Raw genomic sequence first — 20,031 nt, 5'->3', positions numbered from 1 at the left:
GCGCCGGCGGAGGACCCGCGCTCTGAGCCGCCGCCGCCGCCGCCGCCCCCTGCCCCCGGCTGGCCCCGGGCTCCGCGCCAGGAGGCGGCGGCCAGGCCGAGTCCCAACCGTGCGAGCCGGCGGGACCCCCGACGGCCACCAGCCCGGCGAGGGGCCAGAGGAGAAGGACGAGGAGGAAGGGCAGCCTCGCCGGGGGCCCGGCCATGGCGCTCGACTTCCTGGCTGGATGCGCTGGGGGTAAGCAGGCGGGCGGCGCCCACCCGGACCGCGCGATCTCGGGAGGCCGGAGCCAGGCGTGTGCGGGATGGGAGGCCGGCTCACCTAAGGGCGCCGGGCTTTCCTCGCCTGAAACACGGGGGTAACGATGCTCTCGTCTCACGGGGCTCTCGGGGACGTGCCCAGACAACAGGCCGGGAGGGCGTCTAGCACGCCGTCCGCGAGGGCAGGTGGCGTTCGAGTCCTTCGGGGCTCGTCCAGACGAGAGGTCTGGGGCGCCGGGGCAGCACGCACCGTGGCTTGGCCAAGTGGGGGACCGCCAGGAGGACGTCCCGCCGCCCGGTGCGCCCCGCTCGCGCGAGGCCTCGGGCGCATCTCCCTCCCCGGTTCCCGCATCCCCGGCCCGCGCCCGCGGCCCCAGAAGTTGGGGGCTGGCTCCACCCCCTTCCCCGCAGGTGTCTGGGCGGGGCTGGGGCCACAGGAAGACCCCCTAGGGGGCTGGACTTGGAAGGCCCGGAAGGGCGCCGGCGGCCCCTAGGGCGCCGAGTCATGCTTTGGGCATGCCTCACCTCCCTAATCCGTTCAGGGAACTGCTGGCGGGGGGTCTCCACCCGGGTGGCGGAGTGGGCCTGACACGCGGTGTGGGCTAGCCCTGTGCTCACGCGTGCGTGTCAATGGTGCGGGGCACCTTCACCCAGACCAGGCTGCTAGGGTCCTCCCCAAGCCTGTGTCCCCAGGAGGGCCGCTGTCAGTGTGCAACCCAGGATATGCCATGGGACGACCCTGGGCTTGGAGCCGGCCGGGCACTTCCCTGTTTGGCCTTTAGCTTCTTTGCTTTTACTTGGAGAGTTAATTTATTTAACGGGTATTAACTGCAAGCCGGGTTATGTCATTCCCCAAGGAGCTGACAGAAGAGCTGGCTGCATGGCCCCAGGCCTGGTCCTGCTCTGATGGTGGATGTCCCTCCTCCAGCACCTGAAATTGCTTTCACTGTTTATCCGCTCGGGTTTGGCATTGGGCACCCTGGAGGAAGAGGAGTGACAATGGCCTGGGGCATTTAAGCCTCTGATTTCAGCTTCCTGCTCTGGGCAAGAAGAGACTGGTGGGGAGGGCAGTGTGCCAGGGAAGCGATGTGTGTCGAGAGATTTAAGAACTTCCCAGCCTGTTACCCAATCAGGCCTCAGGAAACCACCGGGCTGGAGTCTGCTGAAGGGGGAAGAACCCCAGGGCCTTTCGTAAATGCGTGAATTTCTCCCAAGCCCAGGCCAGAGGAGACAGGAGCGGGCAGCCTCTGCAGATCCGGGTCTCAGCTCCCCTGTTCCCTTCCCCGCTCTGGTGACTGCACCTGCCACCACCCCTGCTGGCTCCTCCTGAGCCCCCAAACCCTCCTCTACCCACCCCGCAGTGGTGGCGCAATGAGGCTGGACTGCCCCACAGCCAAAGCCCCTTTCCAGCTTCTTGGGGAATGTGGGTTCTTTCCCCAGAGGAACAGGATTCCTTCTGATTTCTCCCGGGTGTCCTGGGAGCTGTGGGGTTTGAGGTGGAACTCATCCTGAGGCCAGGCCTGCTTAGGGACCCACCCCACCCCTAGACACACGGGTTCAGTCACTGTAGGCTCTGTGCCCAAAAGGCCATGCCTTCCGCCCTCCCTCACCGAACCCACCCAGGAGGGATCCTGTCCAGGCTGCAGGGTTGGGGCAAGGTCAGGGTCCATGCGGAGCTATGGGCCCCAGCCCCTTCCCCCAACCCCCAACCCCCAACTGCCCTACTCCCACCCAGGGGCAAGCCTGGGGCTGCTGGTGGCACCTACCTCCCTGCTGTGAGTGGAGGCCTGAGTCTCCCAGGCCGGTGAGAATGGCAGTGGCTGCCACAAAGCCTCTTTGTGAGGGTTGTCGGCTCCCGCTCCCCTGAGATCCTCTCCTGGTCTTATGTGACCCAGGAGAAACCTTGGCCTTGAGAAGCGGAGGGACTAGTGAGACAGTGACCTGATTGTGTCCCTGGCACGAAGTAGCCTGTGCAGAGGGACTGTCTAGGAACTGGGCGCGGGCCGCGCCCCCACCTCAGCGCCTGGCCCTGGAGGCCCCCGCCTCGTTACTTCGGCTTGGGCTCTTTCAGACCTGGACCCAGAGCAGGGGGACGACGCTGCTTCTCCTCGGCCGCCTGGGGTTCCCTCTAGATTCAGAATCCTGGGAGGGAGAGCGGTACGTCACCTCTGATTGGTGGAGTGTGGGGTCACGTGTTCAATTTCACCCGCGGGGAGGGGAGGTGGGACAGGTGCCTTGATTGACGGCATCCCGGCGCTCACGTGGTAGGAAGGTCAGAAGGTCTGCCTTTGCTCCGCGCCAGGGGGTCAGTCCCAGGCGTGCAGCCCGCCAGCACCCTGTGCCCCGAATGGGGGGTCTCCCTGCCACGTGCATGGATAGGAGGAGGTGCGGCTCCGTGGTGGGGCCGGGAACCCTGTGTGGGGAAGACAGGTCTGCCATCCAGGTCTCCTGCAACGCCTGCCTCCGGGACCGTCGCCCCCCACTCCTACCCCAGAGGGCCCGGCGGTGCCCCGAGAAGCCACCGTGTGTAGGGCAGTGGGCACTGGCTGTGGAGGTAGGAAAAGGATCTCCTTGTGGTGCCTCAGCGTCCTGTCGGGGCGCTGGCCTGGAAGGGCTTCCCCGTGAGGTTAAAGGGCAAGGCTTGGCAGGACTGGAGGCCCTGATGGAGGCAGGCCCACTCTGTTCCTGTGAATGGGGATGTCCTGGGTGAAGGCACTCAGCCCCTCCCCTGAGGGCATTGAAATCAGCCTCTGGAGCAAGTGGCAGTGCAAATGGCTACCATTGGAGGTCTTGGGGGGGCCTCCCAGCTGAGGCTGGGGGAGGGGGAGGGGAGGGGGAGAGGGTGGTTACCCCTTCCATCCTGGAGGCTGATGAAGGCTGGAACCTGAGAAGTCTGGGACCAGAGCCAGGACCCGCCACCCACAGGAAGGGGACCCCCAGCATTTCCGGCACCAGCTTCTTGGGGACCCCACAACTGGGCCTGGCTGCAGAGGGCATGGAGGTCCCCAGGGGTCCGCAGCTGGAGAGAAGGGAGGTCAAACAGCATACCCCCAGGCAAGTGTCAAGTCTCTAAAACCCAGGGAAATCGGAGCCCAAGAAAATAAGTTCTAGAACTAGGCTTTTCAAATTTAGAAAATTCACAACATGCTATGACAGAGAAGGTGGATCTCAAACGATGGAAACAAAGTGTGTCACAGAGGACCAGAGGCACGGGCACGGAAGTCTTGAGGGAAGAGACACCTCAGGGAGGTCTTTTCATCTTCCTGTGAACGTTAGGGGTTCCAGAAGGAGAAGAAGGTCTGGAGATGAAGACTACGATGAATAAACGATAGTGGAAACTTCCTCTGATCAGAAAAAAGGCCTGAGTGTGCAGAGAGAAAGGGCTGGTGTACCAGGCAGGGGTACTTAAAAAAAAAAGACACACCCTTGGCATCTCCTGGTGACATTCCTGAAATCTGCAGATAAAATCTCAGAGGCTTCCCGATAGAACGCATAAATTACTGACAAGGAGCAAAAAATGTACCGGCAACGGATTTCTCAGCTGTGGCACCAGAAGTGAGAAGATTCTGGGACACGGCCACCCTAATGGCCTGGGCCTGGGAGCCTCACCAGAGCACAGGACCGTTGTTCCCGGATGGTGTTAAAGAAATAGACTCTGTGGCTGTTTCCTCATGTGTTAACCTCCGAGGAGAGTAATCAAGAAAGGCTCCAACAAAATGGCAACTGATCGGGGTAGAGACCCCAAGAAAGGGGGTAGAGGGGAGGAAGTGAGGGAACAGTTCTGAATCTCGTGGGGTCTAAGTGGGGTAGAAGAGGAAGCTATCAGAGTTGGAAACCTTGTTGGGGCGGCTCTTACTGGGCGGGGGGAAGGGAAGGGCAGCAGGGGGGGGCAGAGAAAGCCTTCGGTGGGGGGGGGGTGACGGTTCTTGTCCTGTTTCCACATAATGATTAAAAGTAAGAAACAAGAAGTAACCTTTAGCCGAACTTAGACACTAGCGGAAAGCGGAGAAGTGGCGGGTGGCCCGAAGCAGCCAACATGTAGAAAGACAAAGGGAAGAAATAAGCCATTCACGTAAAATGAGATGGAGTCGTGTCAGATGTCCCGTCTCGGCAGAACTGGAGGGGCCTCCAGACGGGAGCGTCGGAGAGCAGGAGCTCGCTTCCAGGAGCATCGAAAACAAGGGAGTAGGACCACTGGGCGCCCACCACCCTGATGAGCAGCCCCAACGGGGGGCAAAAGAGGTGAGCGGGGAAGGAGGAGGGCTCCAGGCCCAGGAGGTCTAGGCTGCAGCCCTCGCCTCACCACTCTCTCGCCATGCAGCGTGGACATACGACTTCCTTCGGCCTTAGGTCCCTCATCTGTAAAACGGGCTCATAGTCCTTTCTTTACATGTGAGAGGGAGAGTTAGTCCACATGCAAAACTGAGAACAGTGACCGGCAGGTAGAGATGTTAATACTGTCTTAATTATAAACACTCCCAGCGGTAAGAGGCCTTTAAGAGATTCACACACAAAATTCTAGGGAGGAGAGCGTGGGAGTCGAAGCCACCTTCACCTCACTGAGCCTCCCTTTCTCCTTCTGTGAATGGGGTCACGAGGTGCCCGATTCCCAGCGATAGTTACACCTGAACAGCACTCAGGACTCAGAAAAGGGTTCAGAAGCCAATTTGGAGAGTGATGAGCCTTTGTCCCCTGAGGTTTTGGGGTTTTGGCAGAGGCTGGACCGATGCATCCTTGCGTGTGATCACAAAGTCCCGAGCAAACTCCCCGGGTCCCAGGCGGCTCCCACTCGGGGAAGGGAGTGGCCAGCCAGTGCCTGTGCTGCCTGGGCCCTGGGTCAGTTTTGGGGGGTTTGGGGGGGGGGGGCACTTGATGCTCTCACCTGCACAGGCAAGGGGAGTGAGCCACAGACCCCGAGTCCTTTGGGAGCTTGGCCAGCTGGTGAGTGGCGGAGGGAAAAGTCAAATCTGGGTGGCCCTCTGACCCCAAGTCCACAATCCCTGGGGCCCCCCCGCCACGCCAGGAGGTGTTTGGAGCAACGGGACCATCTCAGAACTAGCGTGTGCGGCTTCCGGGGGCCAGCTATCCTCAGGCACACGGACCAGTCAAGTGCAGTGGGAAGCGGGGGCTGGAGAGACCCCAGCGTTGGGTTGGACAGATCCAGGCTTGACCTCAGGGATGTCATCCCCCACACCCCACTGCTCGTGCAGGCATGAGGATGAAGGAGCCCACAGGGTGCCTGGACACAGTAGGTGCTTGGTAAACGGCTTTTTCCCCTCCAGTCCCGTGGCTCCCATGGGGTCCTTGCAGGAAGGCCCCTGTGCTACAGGTTTCTGAGGCATTTGGGTGACATGCCCCTTTCCTCCCCCAGGTGTGGCAGGCGTGCTCGTGGGACACCCGTTTGACACAGTCAAGGTGAGTCTCTTGTCACAGTTTACTCTCAGGTCTTTGGGGAGGGGCAGACACTGGACACGCGCAGGGCCGGGACGGCTGGAGTCCCCTTTCCAGTGACTCCCCCCCTTTTTAAAAAATATTTATTTTTGAGAGCGAGCGAGAGAATGAGCGGGAGAGGGGAAGAGAGAGGGGGACAGAGGATCCAGAGCAGCTTCTGCGCTGGCAGCAGACAACCCGACGTGGGGCTCGAACTCATGGACCGTGAGATCATAACTTGGAGCTGAAGTCAGACACTCAACCGACTGAGCCACCCAACCTCCCCCAGACATCATTTTTTTTTTTTTTTTTAAGTCTGTTTATTTTTTTAAGAGCAAGCGAGCATGAGTGGGGTAGGGGGCAGAGAGGAAGGGAGAGAGAATCCCAAGCAGGCTCCGCATCATCAGCACGGAGCCTGATGTAGGGCTCGAACCCACGAACCATGAGATCATGACCTGAGCTGAAACCAAGAGTCAGACACTCAACCGACTGAGCCACCCAGGCCCCCAGACATCTTCTTGAAAGAAAGAGCAGTTCAGAGAGAAAATGTAGAAATACAGAAAAGCCAAAGCTGGTCAGTATTTCCCATGAACGTGATCTTCACAGAATGATCATCATTGGCACGAAACAGAGTGTTTCCCGAGGGCTGGTGTCCACCTGTGCGGAGTGTGTGGCCCTGGGCCAGGCGCTCAGTTAGCCAGTTTCTCGTCGATAAACTGTCCAGATCCAGGAGGCTCAAAACAGAAACAAAGGAAATCCACGTCCTCCAGCTGGAAATTCCCAAATCAGAGTCTCTCCCTGCTGCTGGGGTCTTGTGTCCTCACACCAGTCAGGTCTGGACCTTTCCTTGCCAGCTCCCACCTGGGACTCAGGGCGAGCTGGAAGCAATAGGGCGCTGGGCCAGACCTTGTGTCCCACTGTAAACACTGAACTTGGCACCTCATCTTGCTGGAGCGAGGGTAGAGCTAAGGCAAGGATGTCATCCCTAGCTGGGGTTGAGGTCACTTCCTGTCCCCTCTTTTTTCAGCAGAAGCCAAGACGGTCACTGGCCAAGAAAAGGACTGGGAACTCAGGGGCTGCGGTTTCCTCCGGCACAGGCATGAGGGCCTAGCTTTTTGTATTGGCTCTGACCTTAAAAGTTCTGCCCTAGGCCTTGTACAGCCCAGGCCTCCGGCTAGCCAATCTGCTGTGTGACCTCAGGCCAGTTGCTTGACCTCTCGGCCCAGCATTCTCGCTGGCAAACTGAGGGGTTAGGCAAGATTACGGAGGCCATCGTGGTGCCCTGTGCTCAACAGTATAGTTTGGGTTGCATGAAAGGCTAGTTCTGAAGAGCACAGATTTTCTTCCAACCCATCGTATGCAAGTTAGGGGGGAGGCGGAAGGGCCACGCTTTCTTGCCACACGGCGACCCCTGCCCTACACAGGCCTGCCGAGAGCCTGTCCACACAGCTGCCTGTGCACTGCCTAGCTGGCCGTCCTGTGAAGCCCGTCCACAGGCCAGGGCAGCCTGGCACTGTCCACGTTACACTTGTGGTCACATGTTGTAAATGCCTCTGTATCCAGCCAAGAAGTGACTCTCGATTCACTTCCTCAGCCCGGCTTTGCAGGGGCCACGCCCCTCTGAGCTATGACTCAGCCTGGGCAGCCCCAGGCCCCTTCAGCTAGCCCTTGCCCCCCTCCCCCCAGGCTGAGGCTCCCACTGGGCCCCCTCATCAGTGCCCCCAGGCTGGGAGTACTTTGTCCTGGGGTCTCTGTCCCTCTAAGCCCCTGGGTGATTTGTGTGCAGGAGCCTCTCCACCCCACTGGGATCCTCTCCTTGGACCCCCTTAGCTTGTGCCTGGAGGGTGGTCTTTGAAGAAATCCATGGGGTGACTTTTTTTTGGCCACTGTGGCCCAGCAGCATCACATCTAGGCAAACCTGTCTTTAAAAAGCCAATCTCTTTTTTTTTTTGTTTTAATTTTTTTTAATGTTTATTTATTTTTGAGACAGAGAGACAGAGCGCAAGTGGGGGAGGGGCAGAGAGGGAGACACAGAACCCGAAACAGGCTCCAGACTCTGAGCCGTCAGTCAGCACAGACCCTGATGCGGGGCTTGAACCCACAAACTGGGAGATCGTGACCTGAGCCGAAGTCAGACACTTAACCGACTGAGTCACCCAGGCGCCCCAAAGCCAATCTCTTTTAATGTTTATTTATTTTTGAGTGAGAGAAAGATAGAGCAGTAGCAGGGGAGGAGCAGAGAGGGGAAGAGAGGGGAGGAGTGAGAATTCCAAACAGGCTCCGCACCTGTTTGGACGTCAGCACAGAGCTCGACTCAGAGCTTGAACTCACGAACCATGAGACCATGAGCTGAGCTGAAATCAAGAGTCAGACGTTCAACCGACTGACTGAGCCACCCAGGAGTCCCAGTCTTCTTATGGAGAGGAAAAACCCGTCCCCAGTAATCACCACTGTCACCCAATGGTGGTGACCCGTCTCATTCTAGTTATGGGCTGGTACACTCATTTGCTTTAATGTAATGCTGTATTACTGATGGCCATTATTTTTTACTGGCTACTTTCCATTATGAAAGTTAAACCATTCTCATTAAAAGAAAATTGGAAAATGTAGAAAAGCCAATTAGTGCCTTATACTGACAAATCTTTTTGCACATTTTGTACACCTCCTTCAGGATCTTACCCTCTCCGTCACATTTTCTTGGTTGGCTTTCTATTACAAAAGTAAGGTAGGCTGTAGAAAAAAGTTTTAACCATCATAGAGACATATAAACTAAAAAGAAAAAAAGTCCTTCATATAGACCCTTCCCCAACCCTTGTTCAGATTTCTGTTTAGAAATCTGAGCAGAAATGTACTCAGACCCATATATATTCCTTGCTTTTAGCAAAAGGGGGATTTCCTTCAACAGCTCTGTGGTGGGTTTTTTTGTTTTTTTTTTTTAATGTCCTATTTATTTTTGAGAGAGTGCAAGCAGGGGAGGGGCAGAGAGAGAGAGGGAGACACAGAATCCGAAGCAGGCTCCAGGCTCCAAGCTGTCAGCACAGAGCCCGACGCAGGGCTCGAACCCACGAACCGTGAGATCATGACCTGCGCCCAAGTTGGTCACTTAATTGACTGAGCCATGCAGGCGCCCCCGTGGTGGTGGTTGTTTTAACTGAAATTTGACACATGTAGAAAAGTGCACGCATGCTAAGGGTACAAACCTGTGAATCATCATGAAGCACACACCTGGGAAACAAGTAGAACAATGTCCCCTCCCCCCATCAGGAGCCCCCCCCCCCCCAGTCCTCCCAGCAACGCTTGCCCTTTGTCTGGCCATCCACTCCCCTAACTTCTTTTTTAACGTAAGCTCTGTGCCCAATGTGGGGCCCGAACTCATGACCCCAAGATCCAGAGCTCTTCCGACAGAGCCAGCCAGGCACCCCCACTCTCCTGGCTTCTCACGCCATGGTCCCGTTTGCCTCTTCCCGAACCTCATGTAGTTGGATTTATGCTCCAGAATGCACGAGGGGACACCCGTGTCCCACGTCGGTTCGTGCTGTCTCACGGCTGGGACATCCGCTGTGTGTTCCCAGACCCTTGGGACTGGGATTTGAGTCCAAGATTTGGCTTTCCTCTTCTTCTCCCAGAATCAAGCCCCTGTCCTCAGACACACTACCTTCACACCTGTTTCTGTCCGAAGGTAGTTTTCTGTCCTACTGACTAGACATGACTGTAATCAGGGACGCTGGGGGTAAAACCACTTTCACTGGCCAGTGGCCAGCCCAGGGCGGGGGCGGGGATGGCGAGGTGGGTGGGGGCTGGCCCCGGGGGCTCCACACCCGGACGTGCCGTTGAAATTTTGTGTTGCTTTAATGGCCTTTACTTTCTGAGCTAGGGGCTGCCTCCGTCCATAGCAAAAGTGTAACTTTGTGGTAGGTGAGCGTAAGCCTCGCCCTGGAGAGCCCTAGTAAGTAGACCAGGTGAACCGGACCCTTCTCTGTCCTCGCCGAACCTGACCCTGGGCCTGAACTGCACCCTGCCACACCCCTCCTCCCCACCCCCCCAGAGTCCCCTCCCTGAGGAGCAGGGGACAGGTGAACTTGGCCCAGCGCAGGTCGTGGGGCGGGGACCCAGGTGGGGCTGGTTGGGGTCTCTCAGCCGTGTGGAGAGCTGGGAGCCCTTCTGGGCATGTGACAATCACCACTTGTCCGGGGGCGGGTCCACCAATCCGAGATCCCGTCACCCCAAAATGTTCACCTCAACTCTAGGTATTACAAGATCTGGGCCCCATTTCACCCCCAAACCTAGTCCCCCAAGACACCTGGCCAGCAAGCACTCGTCCCAGGTCCGGGGGTCAGAAAAAAGGGGAGAGGGGCCTCTGCGCTCCCTGTGGGACCCGAGCCTGGCCTGAGCCTGGGCCTGAGCCGGTCCAAGCCGCAAAGACTGGAAGCCGCTGTCCAGGTAGGTGTCTGAATGAAAGTGCAACCCACAGCGGGGACGGCCGTACTTCCTGTCACTTCTGCTACCACGGCCCACTCAGTGCCCGTGTTGGGGGCTGCGCACGCGAGAGAAGTGTTCCAGGTGGGACGCCAGACCACGGAAGGGAAAACGAGAAGCCCTCACGGCACAAAAACCACCCAGAGCGGCGCTCAAGGTGATCCTATGTGATCACTGTTCGACAAGCACTTCTGCCTTTCTCTGAAAATCCACCCCTCCCCCCACCAAGAGCCGGCAGCAGCAGCCAGCCACAGGGTGCGCTCCGTCGTCAGCGCCTCTGGGGGCCGTGGCCACCAGCCGCAGAGGTCCTCCTGTGCGGAGATGGTACGTTCGTGTTCTTAGAAAACGTTCTTTTGTAAGTGCACTTAGCCATAGAAGGCCCACTGGAGGGCTCTCACCAGCCAGCACCACCCCCCCCCCACATACTCTGGCCCCCACCAACACAGACGAGCTGCCCATGTCGCTGCAGAGGACAGACAGCCTGGGTGGAGTTGCAAAACATCTCAGCCTCAGTCTTCCCATCTTTGAAATGGGAGGGACAAGCGCCTGCACCTCGGCTGGTGATTCCAACGTTAGGCCCTCTGGTGCTGCTAGGCACAGAGTGGCATTCAGGCCATGGCCCTGGCTGTGGTGATGATTGCTGAGTCCGCTCCTGAGAACGTGACTTAACCTAGCTCCCCCCACCAACCCCCGGGACCTGGATTCCAAGTTCAGGAAATGTGCTCCCGCTCCGAGCCATGGGGCCTGAGCGTCAAGCCCAGAGATAAGCTCTGGGGTCAATCGAGAACACTTTTTTCACAGTAAGAGGTTCTGGACCACAGGCCTCCAAGGGTGGCTGGGCATGAGCCCCCAGGCCCCGAAGGTGGTGACAAGGTCCTGCGGTCGCTAAGGAGGCCATGAGCTCCTCTCCCGTCCCTGCTTTGTGAACTCACGACCACTATCCGCACAAGGGGCTACTGGCAGAAATCAGGATCCCTCAGCATCCGAGCCTCCTTGCCTTTAACACCCATGGAGGCACTGCCAGCCCCTGACGAGGGGAGCTGAGTGATAAGAATTAGGCGAGAAGCCCCCTCGGCACGGGCCACGGTTTGCCACCGGGACAGTGGGGAAGTCCGGGGAGGTGCATCGTGCAGAGACAGTGCCACAAGAAGCCTGGGACGGCCGAGATCCTGGGGGCCCTCTACCCCCTGTGCAGTTTGCCCACCGACACCCCCTCACTGAAGAGGCAAGGACGCCTGGCTCTGCCCCATCCTGGAATCCCAAAAGCCACAGAAGGCTGCTTGGCTCCCTGGCGCTCCTGGAGAGGGAGCCTCCTGGGCTGTCCCGAGTGCCGGGCCGCGGCAGCCAGGAGAACTCCAGCCCCGCCCGCGCACCTTTCACGGGGCCCTGTCCTTCCAGGTACGGCTGCAGGTCCAGAGCATGGAGAGGCCTCAGTACCGAGGGACCTTGCACTGCTTCCAGTCCATCGTCAAGCAGGAGAGTGTGAGTGGCCTGGGTCTGGGAGGTGGGGGGAGGGGAGGATGAGGGTGGCCCTGAGACCCCGGCCTCTAGGACGTTTTGGGCGCCAGACCACAGAGCTGGAAGCGAAGGTGTCAGCGGGACTACGGGCAGATCAGCACTTTGGAAATGGGAAGGTGTGAATGCCCAGACCTCGGACGTCGGGGACACTGGTTCCGGCAGGATTCTGCTTGGTCCTCCCGAACCCGCGGGCTGGGCTGGGGCCGCCCTCTCCCCTCTCCTCCCCTCCCCTCCCCAGGCCCCAGGCCCCAGGCAGGAGCGCACCTGACGCGCCTCTGTGTGCCCCGCAGGTGTTGGGCCTGTACAAGGGCCTGGGCTCGCCCCTCATGGGGCTCACGTTCATCAACGCGCTGGTGTTCGGCGTGCAGGGCAACACCCTGCGGGCCCTGGGCCGCGACACGCCGCTGAACCAGTTCCTGGCCGGCGCGGCGGCGGGCGCCATCCAGTGCGTCATCTGCTGCCCCATGGAGCTGGCCAAGACGCGGCTGCAGCTGCAGGACGCGGGCCCGGCCCGCACCTACCGCGGCTCGCTGCACTGCCTGGCGCACATCTACCGGCAGGAGGGCCTGCGCGGCGTCAACCGGGGCATGGCCTCCACCCTGCTGCGCGAGACTCCCAGCTTCGGCGTCTACTTCCTCTCGTACGACGTGCTGACGCGCGCGCTGGGCTGCGAGCCCGGCGACCGGCTGCTGGTGCCCAAGCTGCTGCTGGCGGGCGGCACGTCGGGCATCGTGTCCTGGCTGTCCACCTACCCCGTGGACGTGGTCAAGTCGCGGCTGCAGGCCGACGGGGTGCGGGGCGCCCCGCGCTACGGCGGCTTCGTGGACTGCGTGCGCCAGAGCTACCGCGCCGAGGGCTGGCGCGTCTTCACGCGCGGGCTGGCGTCCACGCTGCTGCGCGCCTTCCCCGTCAACGCCGCCACCTTCGCCACCGTCACCGTGGTGCTCACGTACGCGCGCGGCCCCGAGGCCCGGCCCGAGGGCGACGCTGTGCCCGCCCCGTCGGGGGGGCCCGGCCTGGCCCAGCCCTCCAGCCTGTGAGGCCGGCGCGCGGGAGCGCCCCGGGCTCCTGACCGCATCGGGCCCGGGCTGGACCCCACGCGCCGGCGAGGGGCGCCCTTGGCCGCAGGCTCGACGTGCGCGGTGTCCTCGGCCGTGAAATGGGGGGGGGGGGGCCTCACACCCGCATCATGCACTCCCCGAGCGCAGAGGTGGCGCCCCGCGGCGCCCTGCGTGCACCGAGCCCGTTGCTGTTACCTGGGGAGTCTTCCGGAAACCCAGCCGACACTCCAGCCCTTTCCTGGGGTCCGGGCCGACACCACCGCGGGGTCTTTGATGATCCACCCGTGGGCTATCCAGTGACTAACTCCACCCGGCAGAGCCCCAGGGACACTTCTTGGTCACCTGTCCGTTCTCTGTGTTAGGGACAGAGGGGCAGCTCCACATAACTCCTGGTGTCCCAGAATACTCTGCCGGTACCCCCCAGCTTCTCCGGTTGGCACGGCTGGGAACACCGTTAACTGCTGCCATCCCACTGGAGGGTGACCTGGGGGACCCGCTCAGAAGCTTGGGGCCGGCTGGCGGCTCCGTATTAGCCTAGGGGTTGGGGGACCAGCCACCGGCCACTAGGACGGAAGATGGACAGTTAAGTCCAGCTGCGGAGCGGGGAGGGCTTGCCACCCTCTAGTCCTCAGGCTGCCCGTCTATATAATGGGGACACGGGTCAGCTGCTGTGTGGGGCTCTGGCCCCCTACCACTGGCCAGTTCCCTAGGATGTGCAGCAGTCATCGGGGATGTGGGTATAGGAAGATCCCCACTCCCCAGCAAATGAGGTCTCTCCCAGGGAGTCGTGCTTGGTGTTCCCGTGAGGCCACAAAGGAAGGGCTGTTCGTGGGCACAGGTGTGGCCAGTGTGGGCCCCTCTGGGCCACGTGGGATCCGAGCCTGTGCTCCTGGGACTGTGAGCCTGGGGCAGCCCCAGCACATCTGGAACAGCACGGCCGTGTGTTTGGACAGGGAGGCGGATGGTTTTGCACAGGTTGGAAAGGACTGTGGCCTCCTTTGCCCTGAGTGGAGCTCAGCCTCTTGGGCCATGTGATACGTTCTCCCAGGAGGCAGACTGGGGTCAAGGATGACCAGACTCTAATCCTATTCTCGTGGTGTCATTGCTGTATAGAAACCGCTGAAGGAATAAAATATTCTTTGTTTTCTTAAGAGGCATGGCCTTGTTTGTGTATCCCAGAGGAAGGGGCTTCGGACCGGTTTGATGGGGTCTGTGCTCTGGGGCCCTGATGGCAGCCCGAGACCGGGGGAAGCTCCAGGGTACATCTAGACCCTCCGTTTCTCCGTCTGCAAAATGGGGCTAACGTAGGCATGAGGATTATCAGGTGGGTAAACTCACAAACATGCCGGGCGAAGTCTCAGCCGTTCAGCAAATGCTCCCAGATGTCTGCGATTTCCCAGCAGTTTCCCCAGCCTGCGCCCTGTGCACCCTCCCCCCAGGCTGGCCAGGCGCTGTGTGCTGTGAGCCCCTCTGGGGTACCGAGGTGTGGTAAGGGCACAGAGAGGGAACACTCGCTGAGGCCAGAAACGGCCTCCTGGAGGAGGAGAGGTCTGAGTGGAGCTCTGAGAAGTGAATGGATCTGTCCATCTGAGATTAGACCTACCCCAGCCTGAGAGGCCTGGGAGGGCTCCCAGGAGGAGGCCTCGTTTGCCTAAGGGGTGTCTTACTGTCCGCCCACCCTCACTTCTCACCTCCCGGGAGGCAGTTCTGGGCGCCCTGAGTCTCGACAGCTACCAGCCAGCAGTCTCTTTGCTTCTCGATTGCTTGAGCCAAGAAGCTTCTGCCTGACTTCAAGGAAGGGCCCGAGAGAGGGCCGTCAGCTCTCCTGTGCCTTTACACCCTGTTCGGTCCCCTGCATCAGCCCGCGACACTGAGCTCGACTGCGGACGCTGGCTGGTGACCCCAGGGTGGGGTGTTCTCAGGCACCCTCACAGGCTCCTTCAACCCAGCGGCCCCCCAGCCCGGCGGCCCAGGCAGCACCTTCCCCCAGCGGGGCCCCCTGGCCTCTCTCGCTTCTGTTTCCTCAGAAAGACCGGGCAGATGCCAAAAACTGCCCCAAGTGCAGAGGGTTAAACATTACCGGCAAATCGGGCAGGAGGAAGGGTTGGGAGGGGTGTGGGTTTTTTATGAGTTTGCCATCTCATCTTCTCCCTGTTTTGAATTTATATTTATTTGGAGTAAGTAATGTGTTCACGTGGTAAAAAAAATACAAATGTGAACGGAACCGGACTGTGCTGTGAAGCGGGAAGCCTGTCCCCGCCTCCCTGGCCCAGGCAGGGGCGGCCTCCGGCTCCCGGGGCAGCTCCGGGAGGGCGGAGCCAGCACGTGGGAACACGCACTCCCCGAGAAGCGTGACCTGGGTACTGACCGTTCTGTGCTTTCTCCACTTGACGGTGAACTTGCAGTAGTTTCCCTGGGCCACCGTAACCAAACACCACATGCTGTGTAACCGAAACTGACGTTTATTCTCTCCAAGTTCGGAGGCCAGAAGTCTGGGATCCTGTGGCAGCAGTGAGCTTCCTTCTGGAGGTTCTGAGGGAGCATCCCTCCTTGCCTGGTGGTGGCTGGTGACCCTCGGCTTGTGGACACACTGCTCCAACCTCTGTCTTCGCGTGGCCGTCCCCCTGGGCCTCTCTGTCTTCTCTTGCTAGAAGGGCACCGTCATTGGCCTGTGGGCCCACCCTACCCCAGCAGGACCTCACTTTGGCTAACAACATCAGCAAAGACTGAGGCTGAGGACTTCGACATCTCTTTTTGGGGGACACAGTTCAACTCACAAACAGAGACCTTTCCCTTATCAGTGTGCTCGAATTGGCCCCGTTTTTGTTAACAGCTGCGCGGCATTTCACCGGAGAAACGCTCCTGTCTATCCTGCTGGGCTCGGGAGAGTCCCCTGGAGATGCCTGAAGTCTCAGCAGAGCAGCAGCCTACCGGGCCACGGAGGGGACAGTGGGGCTGGAGCTGAGGGAGCAGGTGTAACCGAGGCCTTCGGGCAGAGGGGGGAGAGAGGCAGAAGGAGGAGCAGCGTGGCTCGCTGCGGCAGTGAGGAGGCTGGAGAGGGCCACCGGGCCGAGTCACGTAGCAGGGCTGAGCCTCCTGGGTGCCTCCCTAATGGCCGACCTGCCCTTTTCTAATGGGACACGATTTGCTCTGGGCCTCAGTGTGTCTGGCCTCGCAGCCAGAGGCGGCCCCGTGTCCCAGATCTATCTGGTCAGCGAAATGAAAGCAGCGGCTGGGGTTTCTGAGAAAGGTTTGTAAAAGGGACAAATGCACCGTGGCACATCCCGTGACTTCCGACCCTGCCCGCCTCTCCCCGGGGAAATGGGGATGGGAGGCCTGCAGAGGCAGGGCCAGCCTGGTCTCCGGAAGGCCAGTCCCACACTCTTCCTTGGGTTCTCTGTCGTGCGTCACGGCCACGGCCAGGAGCCGGCTGGTTTTACCCAGGGGAGTGATAGGCTCAGAGTTATGCCTTAGAGACCCCGCGGGAGGCTGTGAGGCGAGCAGGCGACAGGGGCAAGACGGGGAGGGCTGAGCTGGGGGTGCCTGAGCCAAAGGGCACCTCAGGGCGGGGAAGGGAGGGCTCCGAAAGGCAGGCAGGACCACTCAGGAAGGGATGATGATGCACGAAGCCCCCGTGGCAGTTTGAGGGAGACTGGGTCAACCCGACAGACGGTTTCCCCGTTTCTCCAGTGCAAGCGTTCCTCCAGGCGTGGCGAGGAGGTGTCGGCCACCCCCTCTGGCGCTCACACGTGTCCCCTGCTCTTTTTTCCTCCCTGCGGGCCCCAGGTGCACCGAGGGCGGCGTCGTCTCCCTCACCCCCCTCTCACTGGCCACTTCCACGGAGTTATTCAGCGGCACTCGTACATCAAGAGCCCCTCGTCCCAGAACGGGGCCTCCTCAGCCACCCTGTAGCCGGCAGGTTCTGGGACGTGACGACAGCTCTCACACCCTCCACTGCCGCCAACAGACCTCCATCTGCAGCGGAAGCCAGTGGGGGACAGCCCTGTCAGAGTTCACTCGGCCCTCCTCACACCCCTGCCCCAGGCCTGGCCGGGGACCCGCCGGGCCATCCTCCACCCTGCCGTGGGGACTGTCACAAGAGCCAGGACCAGCCTCGGCTGGCTCCCTGGGCTCCTGCTGGTCCACTCACCAAGTTCTGTGGCTGCAGGCGACGGACACCCTGGAGCGGCGGGTCAGGCCCCAGAGGGGCAGGAACCTTGGACAGGGCCACGGCCCACCCAGCCCGTGTGCCCCTTGGTCTCTGCTCCCTTTCTGAGGCGGCCCAGTGGCTGCTGGGAGCTCAGCCCGCGGGGACACTGGCTCCCACCCTGCCCTGGCCACACTCTCCCAGGCCACCTGGCCTCACTCAGGCTGTAACCATCAGTCTGCATGACCACACCCCTCCCCCACACCCTCTCATCCCTGGAGCCCCCTCCAGGTGTCACCACTGGGTGGCTCTCCAGGGTTGGCAGAGCCTGAAAGCTTCCCTGGGGGCGTCCAGGCAGGTTTGGGCAGCACGGGAGGGGGGGCTGACTACAGCGGGGACACAAGACAGGGTGCACACATGGGGGGATGTGCTGGGCCAGGGGGTGTGAAGAAAGGGCGAGGTAAGGAGTGGACTCCTGCGTGGCGGGTGGCTGACGGACGGCCGAGAGGCTCCTGAGTACAGGGCCAGCTTGGGGTCTGCCAGGCAAGTGAAAGAGGGACAAGGGAAGGCGAGAACGTAGGAGGGAATGAAGCCAGGACACGGGGCTTGGAGGGGCCAGGTGGTGAAGGTATCGGGCCAGGGGCGCCCAGGCGGAGAGGCTGGGGCTCGACCCTGGGGAGGGCAGGAGGGGCCGAGCGGGACCCCAGGACAGAGACCGGAGTGGGCAGGTGTCCGCGAAAACAAGGTTTGGGAGCCCCTGTGGCGGTGGCAGGCTGGGGCGGGGTCACCATAAGGAGGCCGGGAAGCAGCCTGGCTAGGCGATGCACCATCCCTGAGGACGGATGTTGAGGTCCCCAGGGACGATGGGTGGGGGCCAGTGACCGCACCAGAGCGGGTGACTCGGCAGAGCGGGGAGCGGAGGGGGATCTGGGCGTGGAAGCGGGCTGCTGAGGGGGCCTGTCAGACGAGGGTGGACGAGAAAAGCGGCGGGCCCTGGAGGGCTTCCCGCAGCTTCCTCCCAACCCGCTTCACAGAAGCCCCCCCCCCCCCCGCCTCCCCCGGCCTGGGCCGCCCCTCCCCCACCCTCCGCGACACCGGGCTCTGACTCTCCCCGGGACACGGGAGTGGTCGGCTGCCTGGGGCCTCTTCCCCCGGCCCCTCCGGTCTGGGGGGTGCACCAGGAGTCCTCCCGGAGTGGCTCCCCTGCCCTGCGGCCTCCCGCGGCCGCCCGGGCTGCCCTCCCAAGGGAGAAGGCCCCGCAGCCCGCGCCGAGGAAGACGAAGCCCCGGCGGCCCATCTGCACAAGGTCATCTGCACTTGGGGCTGCGCACCCCCCTCCCCGGCCCCTCCCCCCAGCCGTGCTCGAGCCCCCGACAGGCGCTGCCGCCCACGAGGGGACCCTAAGCGTCCCCGCCCCAGCGGGCTCCGGAAATCCCCCGGCTTCCCAGCAGGGCTGGCTTTCCGGGCCCCCGGGCAGCCAGCGCCGCGCGCACGCGCACCTGGCCCCACCCCTCTCCGCGGGGCGGGAGAGCGGCCGGGCACAGCGCCCCCCGCGGCCGGAGGTGGAGGCGCACAGCGAGGAACCCTTGGGCCCTGCGGCCCAGCAGCCCGGGAGGGAGGGCAGGGCAGAGGCGACAAGGAATTTGCCAAGGCCAGGCAGGGGGCGGTGGGGAGGGGAGGATGGGCAGTCCCCCCGCCCCGCCAGGGCCGGAGAGGGGCTCTGGCCACCAGCTCCTGGGACTCATGGGGACTAGTACATAAGCAACATGTAGCGGATGATGGAAGGGGTGGGGGCGCTCGATCCAGGTCACTATCAGCTAGGCGCAAGCTTCCTCAGAGCCCGCCCTGCCACCGCCCCGCTAGCTGTAATGCAAGTTCCATTAGCACAGAAAAAAACCCCGCCTGACACACAGCTCGCCCTCCGGACTGTTGTTGCACGAATGAGCGAACCTGGGAGTTCCAGCGCAGGGGAAGCTTTGGAAATGAAAAACTGCAAGGGGAAGGTGAAGAGTGGTGGGAGAGAGAGGTTGGAAAAGTAGGTCAGGGCTGGGGCTTAGCTTTGAGCATAGGTGGAAAGCTTTGGATTTTGTTCTGCAGGAAGAGGGGAGCCACTGCAGGTTCAGGTGGGGTGGTGAGAGCCCCAGCTAGGAGACTGGCTCAGTAGTGACTGCAGGAAGCTGGAGAGGAGCAGCCGGGAACCAGAATAAGGGGGCCTGTTGGCCACTCGTGAGCAGCCCCAGGAGCCAGCTTCCAAGGCCAGGAATGCCCTCTAAGACTCTGGGCAGGGCGGGTATGGTACTGCCCCCTAAATAGGGACCGCGGCTTCTTCGTAAGGGGTCGGAGATCCACTCAGGCAGCGGGCCCAGTGGCAGGAGGAAGGCAGGCGGGACTGGGTTTTGAATCCCGACTGCCGGGACCTTTGCCAGTGACCCTCGACCACGACATGGGGCTGTGCTGCAGAGCTCCTCCCAGAGCAGTTTGGAGGAGAAAATGAAACAATGCTCACCGTGCCGAGCATGGTCCTGGGCAAGTCAGGTTCTAAACCAATGTCCCCACAGCCAGCTGGAGATAGGGACAAGGGCAAAGGAGGGACGCTGGCCTCACCGCTAGGCCGCGGTGCCCACGGAAGCAATTCCACAGCCCTCCATGACCTCGCTTCCTTCCCATCTAAAACCCAGAAATGCACACTCGATCTTTGACCACGGCCGCCCCTCAGCTCAGCTCTACCTCAAGCCTTCGCTCAGCAGTTCTGGGCCTCACGCGGGCCTGGGACTCGCCACCTCAGCAACATTCTGTCAGCAGCCCCTTCCATCATTAGCAAAAAGGAGGGAAAGTCACATGAATCTCCTTGATCAGTACACCAAAACACCAGGGCCCCAGCCAGGACAGAGCAGGACGCTCCTCTGCATTTTGCTTTTAGCCAAACCCTCAGGAGCTCTCGGGGTATAGTTTATCAGGCTGTTAAGTCTTATCCCAGTTAGTAAGCCCTTCTTTTAGGCACCGGAGCTCCCAGAACTGCCACTGGGCATCAGTGGGCCATGAGAATGTCATTTGGCCGTGCTGTGCTTTCTGAAAAGCAGGTGGGCTCTTCATGAAAACTCTGGCCCCTCAGCCCATCTCGGAGCGGGGAGATGTTCAG

The 20,031-nt window shown here is 61.0% G+C and overlaps 1 protein-coding gene and 1 long non-coding RNA gene across 2 annotated transcripts; one reads left to right on the top strand and one right to left on the bottom strand.

The window, feature by feature from the left end:
• Positions 1 to 6: 6 nt before the first annotated feature.
• On the top strand, positions 7 to 13,896 carry SLC25A29 (solute carrier family 25 member 29). Its single transcript, XM_040478221.1, has 4 exons — positions 7 to 237; positions 5,632 to 5,675; positions 11,565 to 11,648; positions 11,975 to 13,896. Exons 1-4 carry the CDS (start codon positions 204 to 206, stop codon positions 12,722 to 12,724), a joined length of 912 nt encoding a protein of 303 aa, XP_040334155.1. The 5' UTR covers positions 7 to 203; the 3' UTR covers positions 12,725 to 13,896.
• Positions 13,897 to 15,189: 1,293 nt separating this feature from the next.
• On the bottom strand, positions 15,190 to 19,512 carry LOC121032281 (uncharacterized). Its single transcript, XR_005791178.1, has 2 exons — positions 19,399 to 19,512; positions 15,190 to 15,392 (listed from the first exon to the last, which is right to left on the bottom strand). It is a non-coding gene; the product is annotated as an uncharacterized LOC121032281 (long non-coding RNA).
• Between the last annotated feature and the right edge of the window lie 519 nt (positions 19,513 to 20,031).

The sequence above is a fragment of the Herpailurus yagouaroundi genome, unplaced genomic scaffold (assembly GCF_014898765.1).
Source record: "Herpailurus yagouaroundi ecotype Mexico unplaced genomic scaffold, PumYag 141, whole genome shotgun sequence".
Lineage (NCBI taxonomy): Eukaryota > Metazoa > Chordata > Mammalia > Carnivora > Felidae > Herpailurus > Herpailurus yagouaroundi.
The sequence above is the reverse complement of the archived record's forward strand: the minus strand, read 5'-3'. Positions and strand labels throughout refer to the sequence as shown.